Source organism: Pollachius pollachius, assembly GCF_949987615.1.
Source record: "Pollachius pollachius genome assembly, chromosome: 12".
NCBI classification, from domain to species: Eukaryota; Metazoa; Chordata; class Actinopteri; order Gadiformes; family Gadidae; genus Pollachius; species Pollachius pollachius.
The window spans coordinates 17,005,106-17,023,261 of NC_136945.1; the positions used below are offsets into that span (position 1 = coordinate 17,005,106).

Here is an 18,156-nt window from a genome sequence, read left to right on the forward strand (position 1 = left end):
TGATAATGCTGGAGACAAGCTTGAAGGCTCTGAGCAGTATAAAAGGATTATAGTGGTGGGGAAGGGATCTGCCCACATATTGCTCTCTGGGTTGATGGATTAGACTTGCTTTATCTTTGAAGTCATTCTGATTGAATGGTCAAGGTCTGGGTCTTCCATGGGACGACTGAAATATAAACATTACTCTGCCTTTCAAATTCTGTTGTCGAGCACCTCCCAGTGTTTCCAGGGTTAGTGGACCGTATAGACAGTATGTACCGCCGTAGGGAGAATAATCACATCCCGTTTATGTAATTCACTTCCATTTCTTCAATTGCGTGATTTTTGGAACAGCCACAGCTGCATAATCAGACACATACAGTTTGTTAATAATAATGGCCCCTCACAGCTCATACACACCATCACGCTCACAGTAACACACAGACACGCACAGACCAACACGCACACACACACACACACACCAACACACACAAACAAACACAGAATGGCAGCTCTTTGAGTGCGCCTGGTCTGTAAAGAGGTTTGATAGCAAGCTGTTCAGGAAATTGCCTACCTGAACCAGTGCCCATTGTCAATAGTTAATTTTCAGTTAACACATGTCCCTTTCACCCAACTTGAAACAGTCCCACTGAAACAAGAGTGGGATTTGAAACACTCCCATCTGGCCGGTGTAAGATGTCTGTTGCTTGACATTAAACCCTAATTATTTCCATCAGAAGGCGGTTCAGCTACACCCACAGCATCACCGCGGCTCCTCTGATGGTGATCATACGGCTGTGTTCTCGTTCAGAAGCTGGCGACGGTTGACACCTGCGTGCTGATGAGAAACATAAGGGCAATGATGAGTCATCGCTCCGAGGTGTCGTGTGCATCCTGAGCAGAGATAGCGGCGCTACGGTGAAACTCCCTGCACACAGCCCTTTGTTTACCCAATCGCTGTCCAGGCGGGCCACCTCATCCCCAACTAAAGGCCTCTGTTCTTGCTTTAGAATTCACCCACTCATGCGGGTTGAATCGATAGTTCCCAAACATTTCGTTTCTCAAATGTGCCCTTTCTGTTGACAATTAGTGACTCCCATGGGCTTGTCCTTGTCTTCTCCATTGCAGTCCTCCTGTGTATGCATGATGCAGTGCTTCTGTCTGGAGCCTCAGGTGGCCTGAAAGCCTCCGGAGCCCAAACGAGAGAATAAAGACTTCTTTGCTTGTTCTACATAAAATTACAGAAAATGGCAATTTCAATGGGGTGAGTTATTATTCTGATCTTGATGCAAATGTTTTCACTGAATTTCTTGATTCTATGTAGAGCTTGACCTAAGCAAGCAGGGTTTAGGTAAGGGGTTTGATTTCCACTGGGGTGTTCACAAAATGGCATATTCATAGTGTAGGTTTCTTAGCAACTCCCGCAGTGCCTTCAAGTACAGCCAGTGGTACAAGGAGAACCATTTGGGAAACCGGATCATATGATGATCCATTTTCTATGGACTTTCTTCAATTTCCCCTGGTGCACCAAAGCCCATCTGTGAGCCATATAGGCCCTCCTCTTTCCATAGCTATGCATCCAATATGTATGCATATAGGTGTTTTCCTATCAGGTTGACTTGTCCTGTACTGAACTAAATAAAATGCATCATCCAGCGGCGCCACCTTTTGCAAATGTCCCCCAGCCAGTCCCAACAGCACGGCACCACCTGATTCCAGAATGTGATTACCGGAAGTCCATAGTCCAGGCCCTGTTTACAATCTGATCCCAGAGTCACAGCAGAGTATCGGATGATTGTGGACGATCTGTTTTGATCCAACTCAAACTACTCTATGACAAAAGCAAGACACAGGGGCTCACATAAACACACACACACACACACACACACACACACACACACACACACACACACACACACACACACACACACACACACACACACACACACACACACACACACACACACACACACACACACACAACTGTACCCCATGAACGGTGTCAAACATGTGCATGTTGTTCTACCATGATGTATCAAAGGACTGTAGGATGTTCTGTTCCAGCTCAGATTAAAGCAGAGTTATGTGTGTGTGTGTGTGTGTGTGCGTGCGTGTGTGTGCGTGCGTGTGTGTGCGTGTGTGTGTGTGTGTGTGCGTGCGCAGGTATGAGTGTGTGTGTGTGTGCTTGATATTAAAATTATTCTAAAGTAGAAAGTAGCAAAGCAAAGAAAAACTAAGATCCTAAACTGAGTCAAAAAGCCCAGGATTGGGCTGAGCTGTTGTTAAATTATGTAAACAAAGGAATGAATATATGATAATATCAATTTTTTATAGGAATAATCATATATTAATTATCATCATTGGCAGAGATTAACCAAACACGGCCAACATGCTGATACATGATGGACAACCTAAACGATTTGCCTTAAGGCATATTTTATTGTCAATAAAATGGGAAAAATTGTCAATCAACATGTTTCAGTTGAATAAGTAGATTGGGTCCTGGGGAGATCGTTTGAATAACAACTACGCCCAATCAAATGACTGACTCTGGTTTCCTCCGGTTAGTAAGTAATCATTGACAAACCTAGAGCCTACATTCGGTATGGTCCAACATTACGCACACTAACAGCTTTATTCACACCTCTGGATTCCATCCCGGTACTACTCATTAACGGAAATTAAGATGAAAGCTGCCATGCAAATAATTTCTCTTTCGTAAAAGGTCTATCTGTTAACGGTCCTGTGCATTAACATAATGACAAGTCCTAATCAATCATACATTCTTATCTGTGCAATATAATTGTTTATTGTGATAAATGGATCCATCTTGGTCTGAGCTGGCCCTAATGAGATCAATACGAGTGGCTGAGAGTGCTCTCTCCCCGGCGCTACTCCTGAGCAAACACGGTTTGCCAAAGGTGTGTTCCCATCTTGCAGGCTATTTTACGATTTACGAGTGCTTGCCCGTGGCAAATTGAGGTCATACACTGATGAAAGCTTGGTGCTGATCACTAACAGGGGATAACACATTGGTTCCACATCTGTTATTTACTAGTCAAACGCAGAATCACTCTGTTTCCAATCTGTTCGGATTGCAGTTCTAACAAGGTTGTTTTTACAGTGAGGGTAGGTAGATCCCTATGCAAACACATGCTGATATTACCCACCCATATTCAATGTATTCCAGTGATTAACTCTGGGGGTTCATGGGCCGCCCTGGCCTCACAAGTGCAAAAGCAAGCCTATTCTTTATTGAGACTTTTCTGAGGAGCACAACTGCCTTGTCTTTCAAATGCGTTCTGTTGAACATTAAAGAAGGTTTTCAGATATATGTATTTCCATTGAAAAAACAACTTTATTTTGTATATTATTATTGATTAGGCATTTTTCCGTGACAAAAAATATGATGAGTGGACTTCTGTAATGCATTCTTGGTTCATCAGAAAGCATTTATCATGTTAAATTTACCAATTTTAATATCGTAGTTAGACCCGCCCACAATGGCCAGAATCACACTGATTGGCTAATTATCGAGTCATCAACACACCCGAGTTCCTCATGCACACCGCTATTTTATGGTGTACTACACTTATTTGTGTAATGCATTTTATTCAAAACTAACGGAAGAATAATATATGCTACACAATAATAATTATTTACACTTGATGAGAATTAAATGTTTAATGAGTTCCTATAGTGGCAGCACCAAACACTGAACAGCTACAGAATATACCCCGAAATAACCAATAGCTATTTCGATCAAGCAACCAGCACACGTGCAATAACAAAACCGATGAAATAGCATGTTTATGAATTGTTTGAAACTGTAAAGGGCGTGCATGTGACCCTGTGCATTCCCACAGATATGAAGTTGCATGATGGATGTGTATTCGTTTTTGTTTCGCATTTCCTGTATATCGTGATTTAAGAGATTAACAGCGAAGGGTTAATGCTGCCATACACACATAGCGTCCAGTGACAAGTGGTTTGTGGTCTAAAAAAAACACTTTCGACTTCCGACTCGGAAGTCTGGCGACCGAGGACCAATGAACACATCATGACCAGCTTCCTTCGGCGTGTACGCACACTGTCGTTTGCGGGAAGGACTGTGCGTGTGTGTGTGTGAGTGACGTAATCAAGCGCGGCAGTTTCGTCGCCGCTAGACGGACAAAGATACTACCGCAGTTCGGGAGCGGCTCCTAACGCTATAAAGCATACCGAACCTGTGTTTGGGAGGAATAAGCGGGGGCCGACCATGGCACTCCAAAACGAAGCGGATTTACCACCCAGTTTAACATGTTTAAAAGTGAGTTGGACATCCGGAGGTAGCTCCTGCATGCTAGGCTAATTGTTATGGTTTTAAATGTGAGGGCTGGCTAGAGGATTTTAGGACAAGAGGCGAGCTTTGAGTTGTGAACGAAGTGTGTAAATCACAGTTTTTAGGCATAACCACAGATTTAGACAATCACAGATTATGTCTACTAACGTTGAGTACGGCAGCAGTAACTTTATAGTTTCCAGCTGCCCAGATGTTGTGATATAAATTCGCCCCCCAAAAGCAAAACACCGGTATGGCATCAACGTAGTTTGAGTTCAGTCTGATATAAATGTATTCTGAATAAAACAAAGAATATATGATAACAACGCTGCCTTCATCATTACTCAGTGGGAATTCAATATTGTTGAACAAAGTAGGTCTGCAGAATTGGCTCCATCCTTAAATCCCATAGCATAGCAGAAGGAGATGTTACACGACCTAGATCCTCGCCTTTTATTGTTGGAACCAATACAGTTTGGATCACAGTCATTTCTGCGTATTTAAGGTGCTATCCCAGTGTTCACACAGAGTCCAGTTTATATTTTTTACGTCAAAAATATCTTGCTATTAAAATGAATAAGTTACATTTTAGTTTTTTAGTATTTAGTTAGTTTGCATGATGGGGAAATAACTTGTGACTAGATTAAAAAAATGTATAATGTATTTGACAATATTTGTTAATGAATTAATTCTTTTCTAGGGCATTTAGCAGACGCTTTTATCCGCAGCGACTTACATCGGTTAATACACACATTGACACACCGGCGGCAGAGTCAACCATGCAAGGCTACAGCCAGCACATCAGGAGCAGCTAGGGTTAAGTGTCTTGGGACACATCAACACTCAGCTAGGAGGAGCTGGGTATCGAACTAGCAACCATTCAGTTACAAGACAACTGCCCTACTTACCGCCTGAGCTAAGCCGATTCTTGGACTACAACAGTATAAAATCATGACATACAACGAATATCAACTATCGCAGGCAAAGAATGTGGTAAACAAGCGGCAGTGAGTTCGATTCAACAAGCCAAATACTTTTAAATAATTACCCTAAAGCGTACAAAGGCTATGTTGGACAAATCCAACATAAGTATAAGGTATTTTAATTGTCACTACACCACTTAAAAGTGTTGTATGAGACCATTATGTATGAAAGCACTCAGCATCCAGGTCATTAACATTTAATTTGGCTAACTTTAACAAAATATTTTTCCAATCGCAGCAGACGGCCTATATCCATCTATAACTCTATCCAGTCTCATTTATAATAGTCTAACCATCCATCAAACCTTAAATGCAGAGATAGAACAAAGAGGCTTCCAACTCCCAAACTAACCCCAACATAAATAGTAATTTCATTAAGTAATACTTAATGAAAAAGGTGTTATATTTCAAGCATAAATAATCAATTTGACAGCAATTTCCCTTCACAAGCCTTTATTTAACCGAACACTCTAACAGCCCAGTAGTTCACTTCCTCAATAAAATGAATCATCCAACACATGACCCATCCAATATAAGCAATGCCTCGACTGTGATATCAGCAGCTGTTCATCTCAAATTAAGTCCATGGCCCGGTGTGTGACGTTCACACTTGTTGACTTTGATATTGGCATAGGGGACTGACCAGTGTTATCTTTTTCCCACCAGAATGTTGATACCCTGCTCCGATGTCCCATTTGCTTTGATTTTGTCAGCATTGCAATGATGACAAAATGCTCTCATAATTGTAAGTATCAAAGTAGTTAAACAGCGCTCTTCCCCTTGACAGGCAGGGAGAGATCTCTGAGAAAGGCTTTGTTTTCGCAAGGAAATAGCATTTGCTTAGACTGCTGCACCGGCTTCAGGGGCCAATGGACTAGGCTTCCCTCAATCCCTCAAAGATCCTAAAAAGGCATTTCTGAAATAACTAACTTTTAAGGAAGCAAAGCCTCCATTTATTGAGGGGTGAGGAGTAGTTATCAGAAGCGATTGTCCAGTAGCTCATTATATCGCCGTTAGTTTTGTAATTACTTTATGCTTGTGTTTTTATTCTTTCCTTGGACAAAGCAAACTCACTAACTAACAATAGGCATAACACGTAGCCTCAGAGTATTGTCTATGTCGGTTTTGAATAGCCAGCAGGATCAGAGTCAATGCACGGAAGCGGCCTCCATGCAGCCATTGTTTTCTTTGATTGTAATCAATACCGGACGTATGTTTTTAGAAATGGACAAAGAATCAATCTCTCTCAAATTATGTATGTAGGCTCCAGCACAGTTTCATCATGCCGTGATTTAATATGAGAGTGGCTGTATCAATTTAATTTCATAAAATGACTTCTCTACACTGAGTAGGATGCTGTTTGATTCATCGTTTTCTCTCTTTGAGGTTGCCTAAATGGAAACGGCAATTAGTAATATCTTTCCAATTCTTATTTCAGTTTGTTCCTTGTGCATCAGAAAATTTCTATCCTACAAGTTGCAATGCCCAGTTTGCAATTCAGTAAGTATGGCTTGTGTGTGCACTCAGCTCTGGAAGAGGCCTCCTATTTTAGGCACACATTCATTGAGATTTTGCTTCATCAATCCACTGATGTTTCTCTGTGGCACCAATGTGTAATGAACAAGGCATCATCTCTTCTAAATTAGTTTCAACCTCAGGTACATGAGGTTGATGTTCGTGTTTATATCGAGTTAATTCCTTTCTTGTGCTCATTTTCTAGTCTACAACGGAGCAGGACCTTAGGAACAACCGCATATTGGATGACCTTGTCACAAGCTTCCAATCGACCAGGTAACACGACAGTGCTTTTGTATTACCATAAACTCTTGCATACAAAATGTAATTTTAAAACATTTTGATTTTCTCCCCAAGCTGTGTTGCAAAGTGTAACGTAAATGCTTAAAGTGCTATACAACCATGATGTCCCGAATATATATTTATTAGAGCATTCAAACTAGCAGGTGAACATTCCCACAGTATTTAAAGTGGATAGATAACTTTCTCATCCTTGCTTTGTGTGCTTTTAGTGGCTGTTGTTGTTGACCCAAGCAGAATTTGTCTTTGGGGAAAAGGGTAAGGGCTGAGCTACGCCCCAAACATTTTTTTGCATTTGCCTACGAGGAGAACAGTGGATTTGCCATAAATCAAATCTGGATTTTATTTTCATCAACTTAGGCCTGTGAGGTTTTTGTTTTATAGAGGTTAAACTATATGTCTTCATTTTTCTGCTTTTTTTCTTTTGCTGTGATAGAGCAAAATCGTTTTCTGGTGCATAAAAATGGTAGATGGGCATTTTCAGAATATGATTTTTGTTTAATGGTCTTATAAAATAAATTGTGCTTTAATTGTTTGCACAACCTTGGCAATATGTTATAAATAAGAGGCAATTATCCGCAGTGTTGGAGCCTAGAAAACAGGTCCAATTGTCTCGAATCTGTTGTGTGTGTTGTCATTATGCTTAATCTGCTCAGTTTGAGTAGCATTGTTTCGGTCTTTTGAAAAAAAGAAAAAGGACTTCATAGCACACTTTACTTTTGTCAACAACTTAACGATTTCCCAAAGACTACAACAACAACAACAACAAGTGTCTCTGATTGTCATCAGTGTCCAAACCTGAGTGGCTTATGTTTGCGCTCGCCCCTCTCGTCGTTTTTTTTAATTTCCTGTTGTCTCGAAGCGAGACAGAGAGGCGGAGGGACTTAGTCCGTGAGGGCACCTTTCATTAAGTTGACTTCTTGTTTAGTGGATGATCAATCTCGCCACTTCCTCCCCCCCCCACACCCACCTGCCAATAACATCGGAGCGTTTCTGTTAGACACGAAGCCCATCTCCATCTGCTTTGGATTTCCTCGGGAATGTCGTTTTTATTTATGGCTGATCTTGAAGGAAGCGAGTAACAGCTGAGTGCAGTGGTATCGTAATACCCATTGTTAAGTTACTACTCGATATACGAGCACCGTTTTAATACGTTTTCTTACCATTGTTATAATAATGAGTGAACTTCATTATGTATAATCATTATTATGGTGAAGTACAGTAATTCTGTTGCCACATCCCTTTAATCTTCTGTCCGTTTGTAATATACAAAGCGCCCTCTTTAGTGAGGCAGTATGTAATTATGATTACATAATTACACAAAAAGAAAATCAGTTAAAAAAATCAGTTACACAGTTCCATTCAGAAATTTGTCTACAAAAGTGTACACAATCATTGTGTCTACTCTCCATTGTGTGAACCAACTAGTGACTAATGTTTCACAGAAATGAGATAAGGCAAAATTATTAATTTATGGCTGCGGTATAGTTTTATCTAAAGATCGATTTGCCTTTCTTTTTGATGATCGCAGGGTTGATAACAATTCTTTAATTAGTTGCTAAAAGTTGATATATTTCACATTATTTTACATTTTAACATAGGGTTAGGATTATTAGCGTTCTTAGTTATAAAGTTCAGTGAGATGTAGGATTTGGTCTGGTTATTCAGGACTCCCCCGTAGTCATTAAATATCCCTTGACACGCAGCGCAAGAGGAGGGGTTCTCACCCCTTTGTGCTTGCTAAACACCCACCTGTCTCTTGTACCAACTTTATCCCCTAATCATCCCCCAGTTTCTAATTGGATAGTTTCCTCATTCCTCACCTCTCACATGCGATAGCCAGTGCGTGGTGAGTGTTCTCCCGCCAACTGGCAGGTGGTGCTACACACTACACACACAGTGTCCTACCCTACCCTAAAGTGTTGAGTTCTAAGAAATGTTCTAACTGTCCTCTATTTTTGAATTGCAGTTTAAAGAAAAAGTGTTCCATTATGGCTTAACAATTTTAAAAGAAAATCCATATCCAATTGAAACATTTAGGCTTATGAGCCAGTATCGGCATTTTACACAGGTTTAGGCTTTTTTTATGATATGGATTTACCCATTAGTCTGGTTAAACAGTGGAAAGGCAATTTCTTATTTAGGGAAAACTTAATAAGTCTTCTCCACAAACTGAAATATATCGCCTGGCAATAATAACTGAACCCTATTACAAAAGTGTCGTCCTGACTCGAGCCCATGCAGTGATTGGGATGAATCACCTCAGGGTCTCAGGACCTTATTTTGTTTGTTTTCCACCTTGATTTGTCCCACTGGGACTTAATGTCGGTGTCGATGTGTGGAGCTCTAATGAGCAGAGAGTAGGACACTTATAAAGCAGAATTCACCGTGGAAAGCAGAGCAACTCACACCCCATTGGCTCCATTTTATAGCCCGGTAATGGCCCGAATGATTTCTTTTCTTTCCACATTTTTCCAAAGATTGTGGCCAACTTGCCTATTCTTTCGTGCTCTGGGAGATAATTTAGCATTTGGAGCTGAATGTCAAGAAGCTCAGTCAGTACAACTTATTGGCTTGTCTTTCATTTTTCCTCCTCTTAAGTTTTTCTTTCCCCAAGTCCATCTCTAATGATACCAATGCATCATTATGAATGCCTGTGTTCCTCGGACTAGATTATGCCGTTTCAATGATGGATGCCTTGTTTTTTTCCTCATGACAGAGTCTCTTTACAGTCCGCGTGTTTTGCCAGAGCCCGTGTCTGTCTGTATGCTAAAGTGTTCCTTACCAGGGTCTCATCTCCGTCCCCTAGCGGCTCCCCCCTCCACCCCACCCCAGATGCTCTAACGTTTCCGACCCTCTCATTGTTATTCCAGCCTGGAGCTGTCAAAAGTAAGCTTTGACTCGCCGCCGCAATCGCCCCCAACCTCAGCCCTAAGATGCAGAACTCCCAGGGCCAGGGGCCCGGCAAGGGACGGTTCCATCCTGAGTCATTTCTTCCAGAAGGGACTCAAAGCGTCCCCCTCTACGACCACCCAACAAGGAGCAAGCGCTCCTCGCGTCTCCCGCACGAGAATACGGGCCAGACTCGCCCGGGCCTCGAGTCAAGCAGAGCTCCCCTTAACAAACACTTCTCTTGGAGTGGCGATAAAGGAAGAGCTTAAGGAGGAAGACATTGGGTTGGAGGTGACGAAAAGGATGGAGGTTTCATCTTCGGTCGCTCAAGCACCCACCGCCTCTTCCTTGGCAGCAGAAGAGGATGTGAAGCCGGTGATCAAAGGTGAACATCGATTTTGTGACATTCCCCATTTTGTTGCTTATCAAATCAATTAAAGGGTGATTCTATACTGCTGCTTTAGAGGTTTAGAGTGTGACTTATTTTTTCATCAAAATAAATGATTCCACCTCACAACACTTTGATCGGTGTCGTGCAAAGCGTCCACTCTTCTGGTTGTCTGTTCCAGTTGATTGCCCCGTGTGCTCGGTGGGTATCCCCCAGCAGATGATCAACAAGCATCTGGACTCCTGCCTGACCCGCGGGGAGAAGAAGGAGAGCCTGAGGAGGTGAGCTGAAAATAAACCGTGGCTAAAAGCAGGCCCACGTGCCCCCTGCTAAGCTGTTTGCTTAGGCTTCTTTAATGGACTGCCGGAGTGGAAGGAAGAGGCAGAAGCCTGCCCACCCGGAGGGCCAAAGCCACGGCGGGTATCGTGCGCTCAACCGTAGTCGGTAGAACGACCGTAAAGTCACACTTGATGGCCGGTGGTCGTAACAGTTCAACCGGAGTAAATGAGTAAGCCGTCGTGCTGCATGATAAGAGGTGCAACGTGTGCGTTGTATGTCACATCAAGTATAAATAGCGGCGTCGTGTCAGCCTGCAGAACAAGGCCAGGGGTCCGATATTGCTGCTGTGGAGTGGCAGACTTGGTAACAGCTGTCTGCAGCGATTGTATGAAACGATTCTGACGCTACTCTTGACACGTAATGTTTACTTGTCGGAAAGTTTCTCCCGCACACTGGGGAGCTCCTGTTCTCAGCAGACGGAGCACTGCAAACGGCTGGTCTTTTTTTATAACAAATAAATCGATGCAATGTTGAATTTATTAAAAATGAAGCTCAAGGCTTGGTTTTTAAATCCGCCGCATTACTATGGAGGAGCTGATTCTTATTCCCTATTGTAATTCGACTTTCTCTTAATTCTAATTCTATTTCTCCTGGGTTCAGCATGCTTTTTTAGAAGGAAAACGTATGTAGAAAAGTAATTTGCTAACAAATATACACGTTTTCTGATGCTCAGTCATTTAAAAGTATCAGACAGCCCTAATATTTGACAATGCCCTCCTGGTGAAGGGGGTAGGACAGGGATCCTAACTAATAGCCTGAGCACCCGCTCTGCATGTGCGGCCAATAAACCCTTGTACGGAATTGTCTGTGCAAGAGCCCGTTAATAAAAGGCTTTCCTGGGTGATTAATCGGGGTGGTCCATTTAATGCCTGGGCATATTTGCATGACTGCATTGCGTTGGTAATCTGTGGCCGGCGACGTTGATTTATGACACCGATGCAAACCATCTCACTACAGGGCATGGATACATTTTTTTTTCCAACTTTGAGGCACCCTGCTTTTAAGTATGCCTACCGCGTCTCCCGTGTTGTCTTCTTGGATGAGCAAGCGGAAAAAAAGCTAACCATTACCAGACGTTGCACACGGCGTCCACAGAGAACGAGACAAGCACAAATGCAGAGATAATGATTACAGTCAACCACACAAAACCCCTTTGCATGTGATGCTGATGTGGCCAATGATAAGAGGCAAGCGGTAATCCTACTTGGTATTAAGCGTGTATTGCTGTCGTTAGAGTGTCTGGCTGCTACACTGAACCCCTTGCTGACAAGGGCTGGCTAAATGGCTCCAAGCCTTCAATAGCCCATCATTACACTAAGCAGACATGGCCCCTGTGAGCTAAAGGTTAATTGTTGACATCTTTATCGTTGTGCTGTAGTGCCGCTCCTCCTTATGGCCCTCCCGGCCCATACTAATACTTAATTATAGCGTTTGATTCCTTTGTACGGTCGAGAAGTAGCCACGAAGTAACCTTGATCTGAGATCACATCTAAGGTCATCGAGGTTCTTGTAGCGTTTCAGAATTTTCTGTAGAGCAGCGGACAGGGTAGGAATCGACGATGGGGTTTGACTTTTACTTCTGTTTAAATACGCTTGGTTATTAAACAACATGACACACAAAGTAGACGGCGTACAGTTGCATACATTCAACAGAACACACAGCTGTTCGACATGCTAATTACTAATGAATAATTATAATCTGATTGATTGGCGAATCATTTATAAATGGCAGGCAAAGGAAGCCGGCGAAATCAATCAAAAATGGTTGGGTCATTATGGGTTACGCAAGCAAAAGTACAAACCCATAGGGGCTAATAACGGGCCTTTTAATTAAAACATGCCAAGCATATACTTTTGGACGTAGACCAAGACGATAAAGCAAGCCAGATGTAGATAAATATGTCCTGGATTGTGATCAAAGATAAGGGCCTCTATGATTTATCGTTGGCAGCAGATTGTCTGTGGTGTGTTGGACGGGAGCTTTACACATCAGCCAGTAGGAGTCCTTTATATCTGTCCGTATTGATCCATCCACGAGTTGAAATGGCGTGTCCCCCCTCCTGCCTTGCAGCTCGCTGGTGGCCAACAGGAAGCCGATGGGTAAGCTGGTGTACCACCTGCTGTCGCTGCAGGACCTGAGGAGAAGGCTCCGGGACTGCCACCTGCCCACACAGGGCCCCCGGGACCATCTAGTCAGGAGGCACCAGGACTTTGTGCACGTCTACAACGCCCAGTGCGACTCCCTGAGTCCCAAATCAGGTGTGTGTGTGTGTGTGTGTGTGTGTGTGTGTGTGTGTGTGTGTGTGTGTGTGTGTGCGCGCGTGTACGTACACGTTACTGTCTTTTATGCAGGGCAGCTGTTTCTGCTGGGACTGCTTAACTGTGGTCAATGTTCACATTGAATACGTATCATTTATTCAACATTCATATACGTTGGCACATGCAGAGTTTCATGTATTCAGACGATCATCTTCTGTTTGATCTTTATGCGTTATTGGTTTTCCATGATCTTGGGGTTATTGACGTCTCCAGGGATGCCCAATTTCCTGTGCGGTGGCAGAAATAGCCAAAAGCTTTTGGATTTGGTGAGAGCGGTGTTGGGAGTGTGAACGGAAGATTATCTGGCTGCCCATAAAGATCTATCCATCTTCTTTTCACAGTTGAGGAGATCGCCAAAGAAGTGGAGGCCAATGAGAAGATGAGGAATCAGCTGCAGGGAACGGCCAAGCCTGTGTGTGCTCACAACTTACTGTTCCCTTGGCATTTCAAACCACAATCTCGTTTTCTTTCGTCCTTTCAGAGGCCTCCATGATCCCCTAATGATTATTCATATTAATCACATGACAGCCCTAACATTACTGCTCAGTGTCTTTGGGTAATGTGATGTAATCTATTTTGTCCTTTTGGATCTGTTTTCAGGTCTTGGTCTTCTCGAAGTATCAGTCTGAGGTGGAGATCGACGAGGTGCATTCTAGTTACAGTAAGTGATGAGAGTTCAACAACACGTTTCCCATGCCACCGTTGTCTCTTTGTTTGGCTGCTTTCCCACGCAACCAGCTGTGTGCTTCAGATTCTGTGAGAAGATGAGATTTTTGCGGGCAACTTAATCCGAAAGTATCTGACTAGTGTAGAGATTTGGAGCAGAGGTCTGACTTACTGCAGATGTCTCATTTTATAAATTGACAGCTTTTGGGCTATTCAGATTGTTTTTTATCATTTTTGTTCTTGCTATAGCGATAATGGCCACAGCTTAATGGACCGAACTGAATACAGCCCATCTGTAGCAAGCGCCTGGCTAATCACTCATTCATATTGTCGGTGTGTGTCTGCGTTAGCCGACGGCCCCGAAAAAGTTTCCGAAAAGGGAGAGCTCAGCCACATGGTACCCATGACAACACTTTGTCAAACCCACTGTATTTGGTATGCACGGCCTTCCGTTAAATGGAAACACCACTTAACCACACTGTGTACGTGTGGGTTGACGCACTGCCACCACAAATAGAGGCGAGGCGGGTGAGGCCGCGTTATAATCCCTTCTTATGGATGCCTGTGATTGAGTGGCAATAACGCTGTAAAGGAAAGGATTGTTGGCAAGGTGACCTTCGGTTGTTCAGAGCCCAGGGGCTAATTAAATATCACACACGCACACGGTATGTTGTCCTTTAGTGACGGTTTCCGCCGTGAATTCCAATGTCCTGGGTTGGATTTTCTATTGTTGTTGTTTTCTTGTGGTCTTCAGAATAGAGGACAGGGGTGTGGCAGGGCGTCCATGACATTTCACTCCCATTCATAAAACTGGAGGAGAAGCTTGTTAGAGAGCTGGCGAGCCACTGTAAAAGTGAGCGTGAGTGAAGAAAAGGTGCGTAAAAGATGGCAGGACGGAGAGATCTATAAATAGACAGCCCGATGCTGTCTGTGATTTATCAGGGGAAAATGCGGATGACTCACTCTGTGGCACTAGAGCACACAAGAGGGGCTAAATATGAAGCTACGTGTTAGCGTGGGTGAGTGGCTTTACCTGGTCAAAACGTAATGCTGAATCTTTTGCTACTCGAATGGGGCCCCTTTTCCGTTAGGAAGGCTGTAACAAACATTAAATATTGGATCATACTTCAGAAGTTTCACTTTGTGAACCTAGCATATTTCTTCTATCCGAAGTCGAGGATATCCTTTTCTTCAAAGTCTGTGATTCTAAGATCCTTCCTCCCTGAGCCCCACTTCCTCCTTAGATTATGAAATTCATTTAAAAAACAAACAAAAGAGCATTTCATATGACTAGATAACAGGGAGGTGAATGACCAGCTTCACACAGGAAATCTTGACAAGTGTTTAGGATCTTTAATGTGCCTTGTGTATCGGAGGAATGCATGGAAGAGGAGCCCTGAAGGCTGTCTGGTTTGACTCCACAGGTGGTTGACATTTCTGAGTCTGCTTGCTGTTAAAGGAAAAACTTCGGGCTCCAGACGTGAGACACCTTCAGTTATTAACCTCCAGGTTTATAACTGAAGGAGCCCAAAAAAAAAAGGTTATGGCCTGGTGCATAAAAAATAAAATGAAAGGAGAAAGCAACATTACAAGGTCAACGATTGCAATTCCTCTGATAAGAATGTTGTTCCTAACATTATGATGGAAGCGGTTATCTGCTGCATTCAAGTAGTTACCAACTCATAGCCAAGTCTGTGGTTTAGTTCTATAGATATAATAGTAGTATAATATATAATAGTTCAATTTAATCATCCAATTTGAAATGTTTGGTTTCATAATTCCCATATTCTGAATCCTTGCACTCATTTTCTAACTTGGCAATCATTATTACTCCAAATTTAATTGCAGCCGGAGCTATGAAGGGCATTGACTTTTCATACGCCTGCAAACAGATGCAAGCCTGAAGATAAGCCCACCAAGATGCCAGAGGCAGAATGAGTTTTCCCGTTCCTTAGGTCCCACTCACCACCCAGCCATTCCTCATTGTGAATAGGTCCTTGTCTCTTTCAGCGTGCAGGGCATCGCCATTGTAACCGGGCAACGACTCAATCCATTCGCTGTCTCAGGCTTGGCCCAGACGCAAAAGTATAGGATACCAAGCTGTGTGCTACCTCTATTGGTGTGCTCATTTATCTACTTGTAAATCTCCACAAAACATAAGAAAACATGAACAACGTAGTTAGCATGTTGTGATGGAGGAGGATTGAATCAGGAGGCAGCCTCTGGTTTTCCTATAAGTTATGTTATATGTGATGAGAGCTGATGTATGGAGGCTAGCCATTCCCCAAGCGTGCGCTTCACTCACAGCTCCTATAGTATACAAGGCCATTCTTGTCAAGTAGGTGTTTGTTTGGCATCTCTTGCTGTTTACTGCAAATATTAAAAAAAAATCTGTTAATGGTGACAGATTTTTTTTTTTGGGCTGCCGAACTGGCTGGCACTTGTGTTAGTCCAGATAGCCCAGTCGAGTTGTCACTTTGACTTACTACGCACTCGGATACTACTACTGTGTGTCTCCGGTGACAAAGGAGCACACCCCGCTGGTTTTATCAATGAAGAGTTCTCACAGCCTAATTGCCATCTGGTTGACACAGATTACATTTGAGGAAAAACTCAAGTTTATAATCTTTTGACTAATGTAGCCTGTTGCAAAAGATTCTAATGCATCTAATCCCAGTTGATCTGTTTTTTTTTAATGAAATGATAACCCTCAAATTGAGTTGCGCCTTTACACAGTTAAACCCTGTCTATTACATTTGTTCCGCCTGGAGCCTGCACATTGATCGGGTTATGTGTTGCACATGTACTTACAACTAACGTATCTTTTAGTATTTCCCAGGCAGCCTTCGACAGAGGTGTATTTCAGTTTGGTTGACTGGTTGGTTGCATTGTTTGACTGACAGTTTCCTGAGATGGGTTGTCTCGTCTTACTCTGGCCTGGTCATTGTTGTGAACTCAAACAGGCTCAAATGTGACAGCTGTGCACACTGGTACACCTCATTGGTGTACCAGTGTAGTCAAAATTCAATACACTGAGAAAACAAGTTGCGTGATGTAAAAAGTGACATCAGACATTTCATGGCTCCTGAAGTTTTTGAGCTGGGCTGTTATTATTCTGTTTGGCCATTTGATCATTGCTGACAGTGAAATGAGCTGTACGTAATGTTGTCGTTTTGGCAAACTTCCTATCTGCTTTTGCAGTTAGGATTCCCCGCCCGCCTCCCCACGTTACCATAAATGCAGTTATTGCATGACTCCTCTCTCTGTATCCTGGCAGCTTTCTTTTCTACAGACATTTTTAGAGATCCTGCTTCCTGGCTGTGAACACACAGGGAGGGACGCCTCTTTATGGAATTCTGTCTTCTGATTGGATAAAGTGGGAACGTGATACCTGATAACGTGTTTTCTGTTTACTCTGAGCAGAGGGACTTGGAGAAACACATCACTGACCCAACATGCTTTATCAGTGGTTGCTTTCAAAGTATGGAGCTATTTAACACTTGTTTCAATAAATATATATAATTAACCTGCTCTCTTGCACTTGCCAGTTATAATAATGAACGCTGAGCCATTGGTGTTTAATACATTCCTGGATGTATTATTTATTGTTGAAAGTCTGGTATTTGCAGTGCATGGGTTACGGCCGTCTAAACCCCAGTATTTATGAAAGGCGTGTGACCGCGGCAAGGTCAGAACCTCATCATGTCAAAATATTCATTTGACCAGACAGTTTGTTTCACCGGCGCTGGAGAGAAAACGGTCAGGACCGTCTAATAAATGTTAATATTAAATGATAAAGTAATAAACCAATTTTCCAATTGAAAAACAAATGCGGCACATGCAATGCGTTCCTATGATTGACATGAACAGATCCCACTAGAGAATGTGAATGGCATGGAGAGCTAATGAATACCATGTTACCGAAGAGAGAGCTCACCTAAGCTCACCTTAACTCAATTTACTTCTGTAAACAGGAGAGTCGCAAGAATGCCCTGCGCCACAAGGCTATCTTAGCGAGTCAATGATTCATTTCCTCTCACCCATGTCACTTATTGGAAGGTTAAAAAAATGTCTTAACAAAGCCCTGTTTTTGGGAGCCATATAATTAGTCCATGTTTTATTTTTAATGATCAATCTGGCTTTCCTCTGCTGAAAGCTCATAATCTATACAAGTCTGCAACTTGATTGTATGTCTGCGACAGTCGGGGGATAAAATGTTATCCCTAAAGCAAAATTATTAAGTTCTGTATGCAATGAAATACGTAATGCCCTGCATTTTATACCTGAGTGGTTTCCCATCAAGAAACTGCCAACGTGAAATTAACCAAATCAGTCAGCAGAAACTCCACAAAGTCATACTTCACATACACACAAGATCCTACCACAGTGTCCATGATGTTGGCACATTATGTTGGTCTATTATGCTGAGGATTTGTGTGTTGCTGTGTTACCTG

The 18,156-nt window shown here is 42.7% G+C and overlaps 1 protein-coding gene across 1 annotated transcript in view; it reads left to right on the top strand.

Moving 5' to 3' along the window:
- Nucleotides 1–4,126: 4,126 nt before the first annotated feature.
- The window catches only part of rad18 (RAD18 E3 ubiquitin protein ligase), a 29,577-nt gene continuing 15,547 nt past the window's right edge, over nt 4,127–18,156 (top strand). The window contains exons 1-9 of the mRNA XM_079747374.1: nt 4,127–4,288; nt 5,950–6,028; nt 6,722–6,783; nt 7,004–7,074; nt 9,972–10,375; nt 10,560–10,659; nt 12,789–12,976; nt 13,378–13,448; nt 13,637–13,697. Of these exons, the coding sequence (XP_079603500.1) occupies nt 4,238–4,288; nt 5,950–6,028; nt 6,722–6,783; nt 7,004–7,074; nt 9,972–10,375; nt 10,560–10,659; nt 12,789–12,976; nt 13,378–13,448; nt 13,637–13,697 (1,087 nt within the window). The 5' untranslated portion in view covers nt 4,127–4,237. The remainder of the gene's footprint in view (nt 4,289–5,949; nt 6,029–6,721; nt 6,784–7,003; nt 7,075–9,971; nt 10,376–10,559; nt 10,660–12,788; nt 12,977–13,377; nt 13,449–13,636; nt 13,698–18,156) is intronic.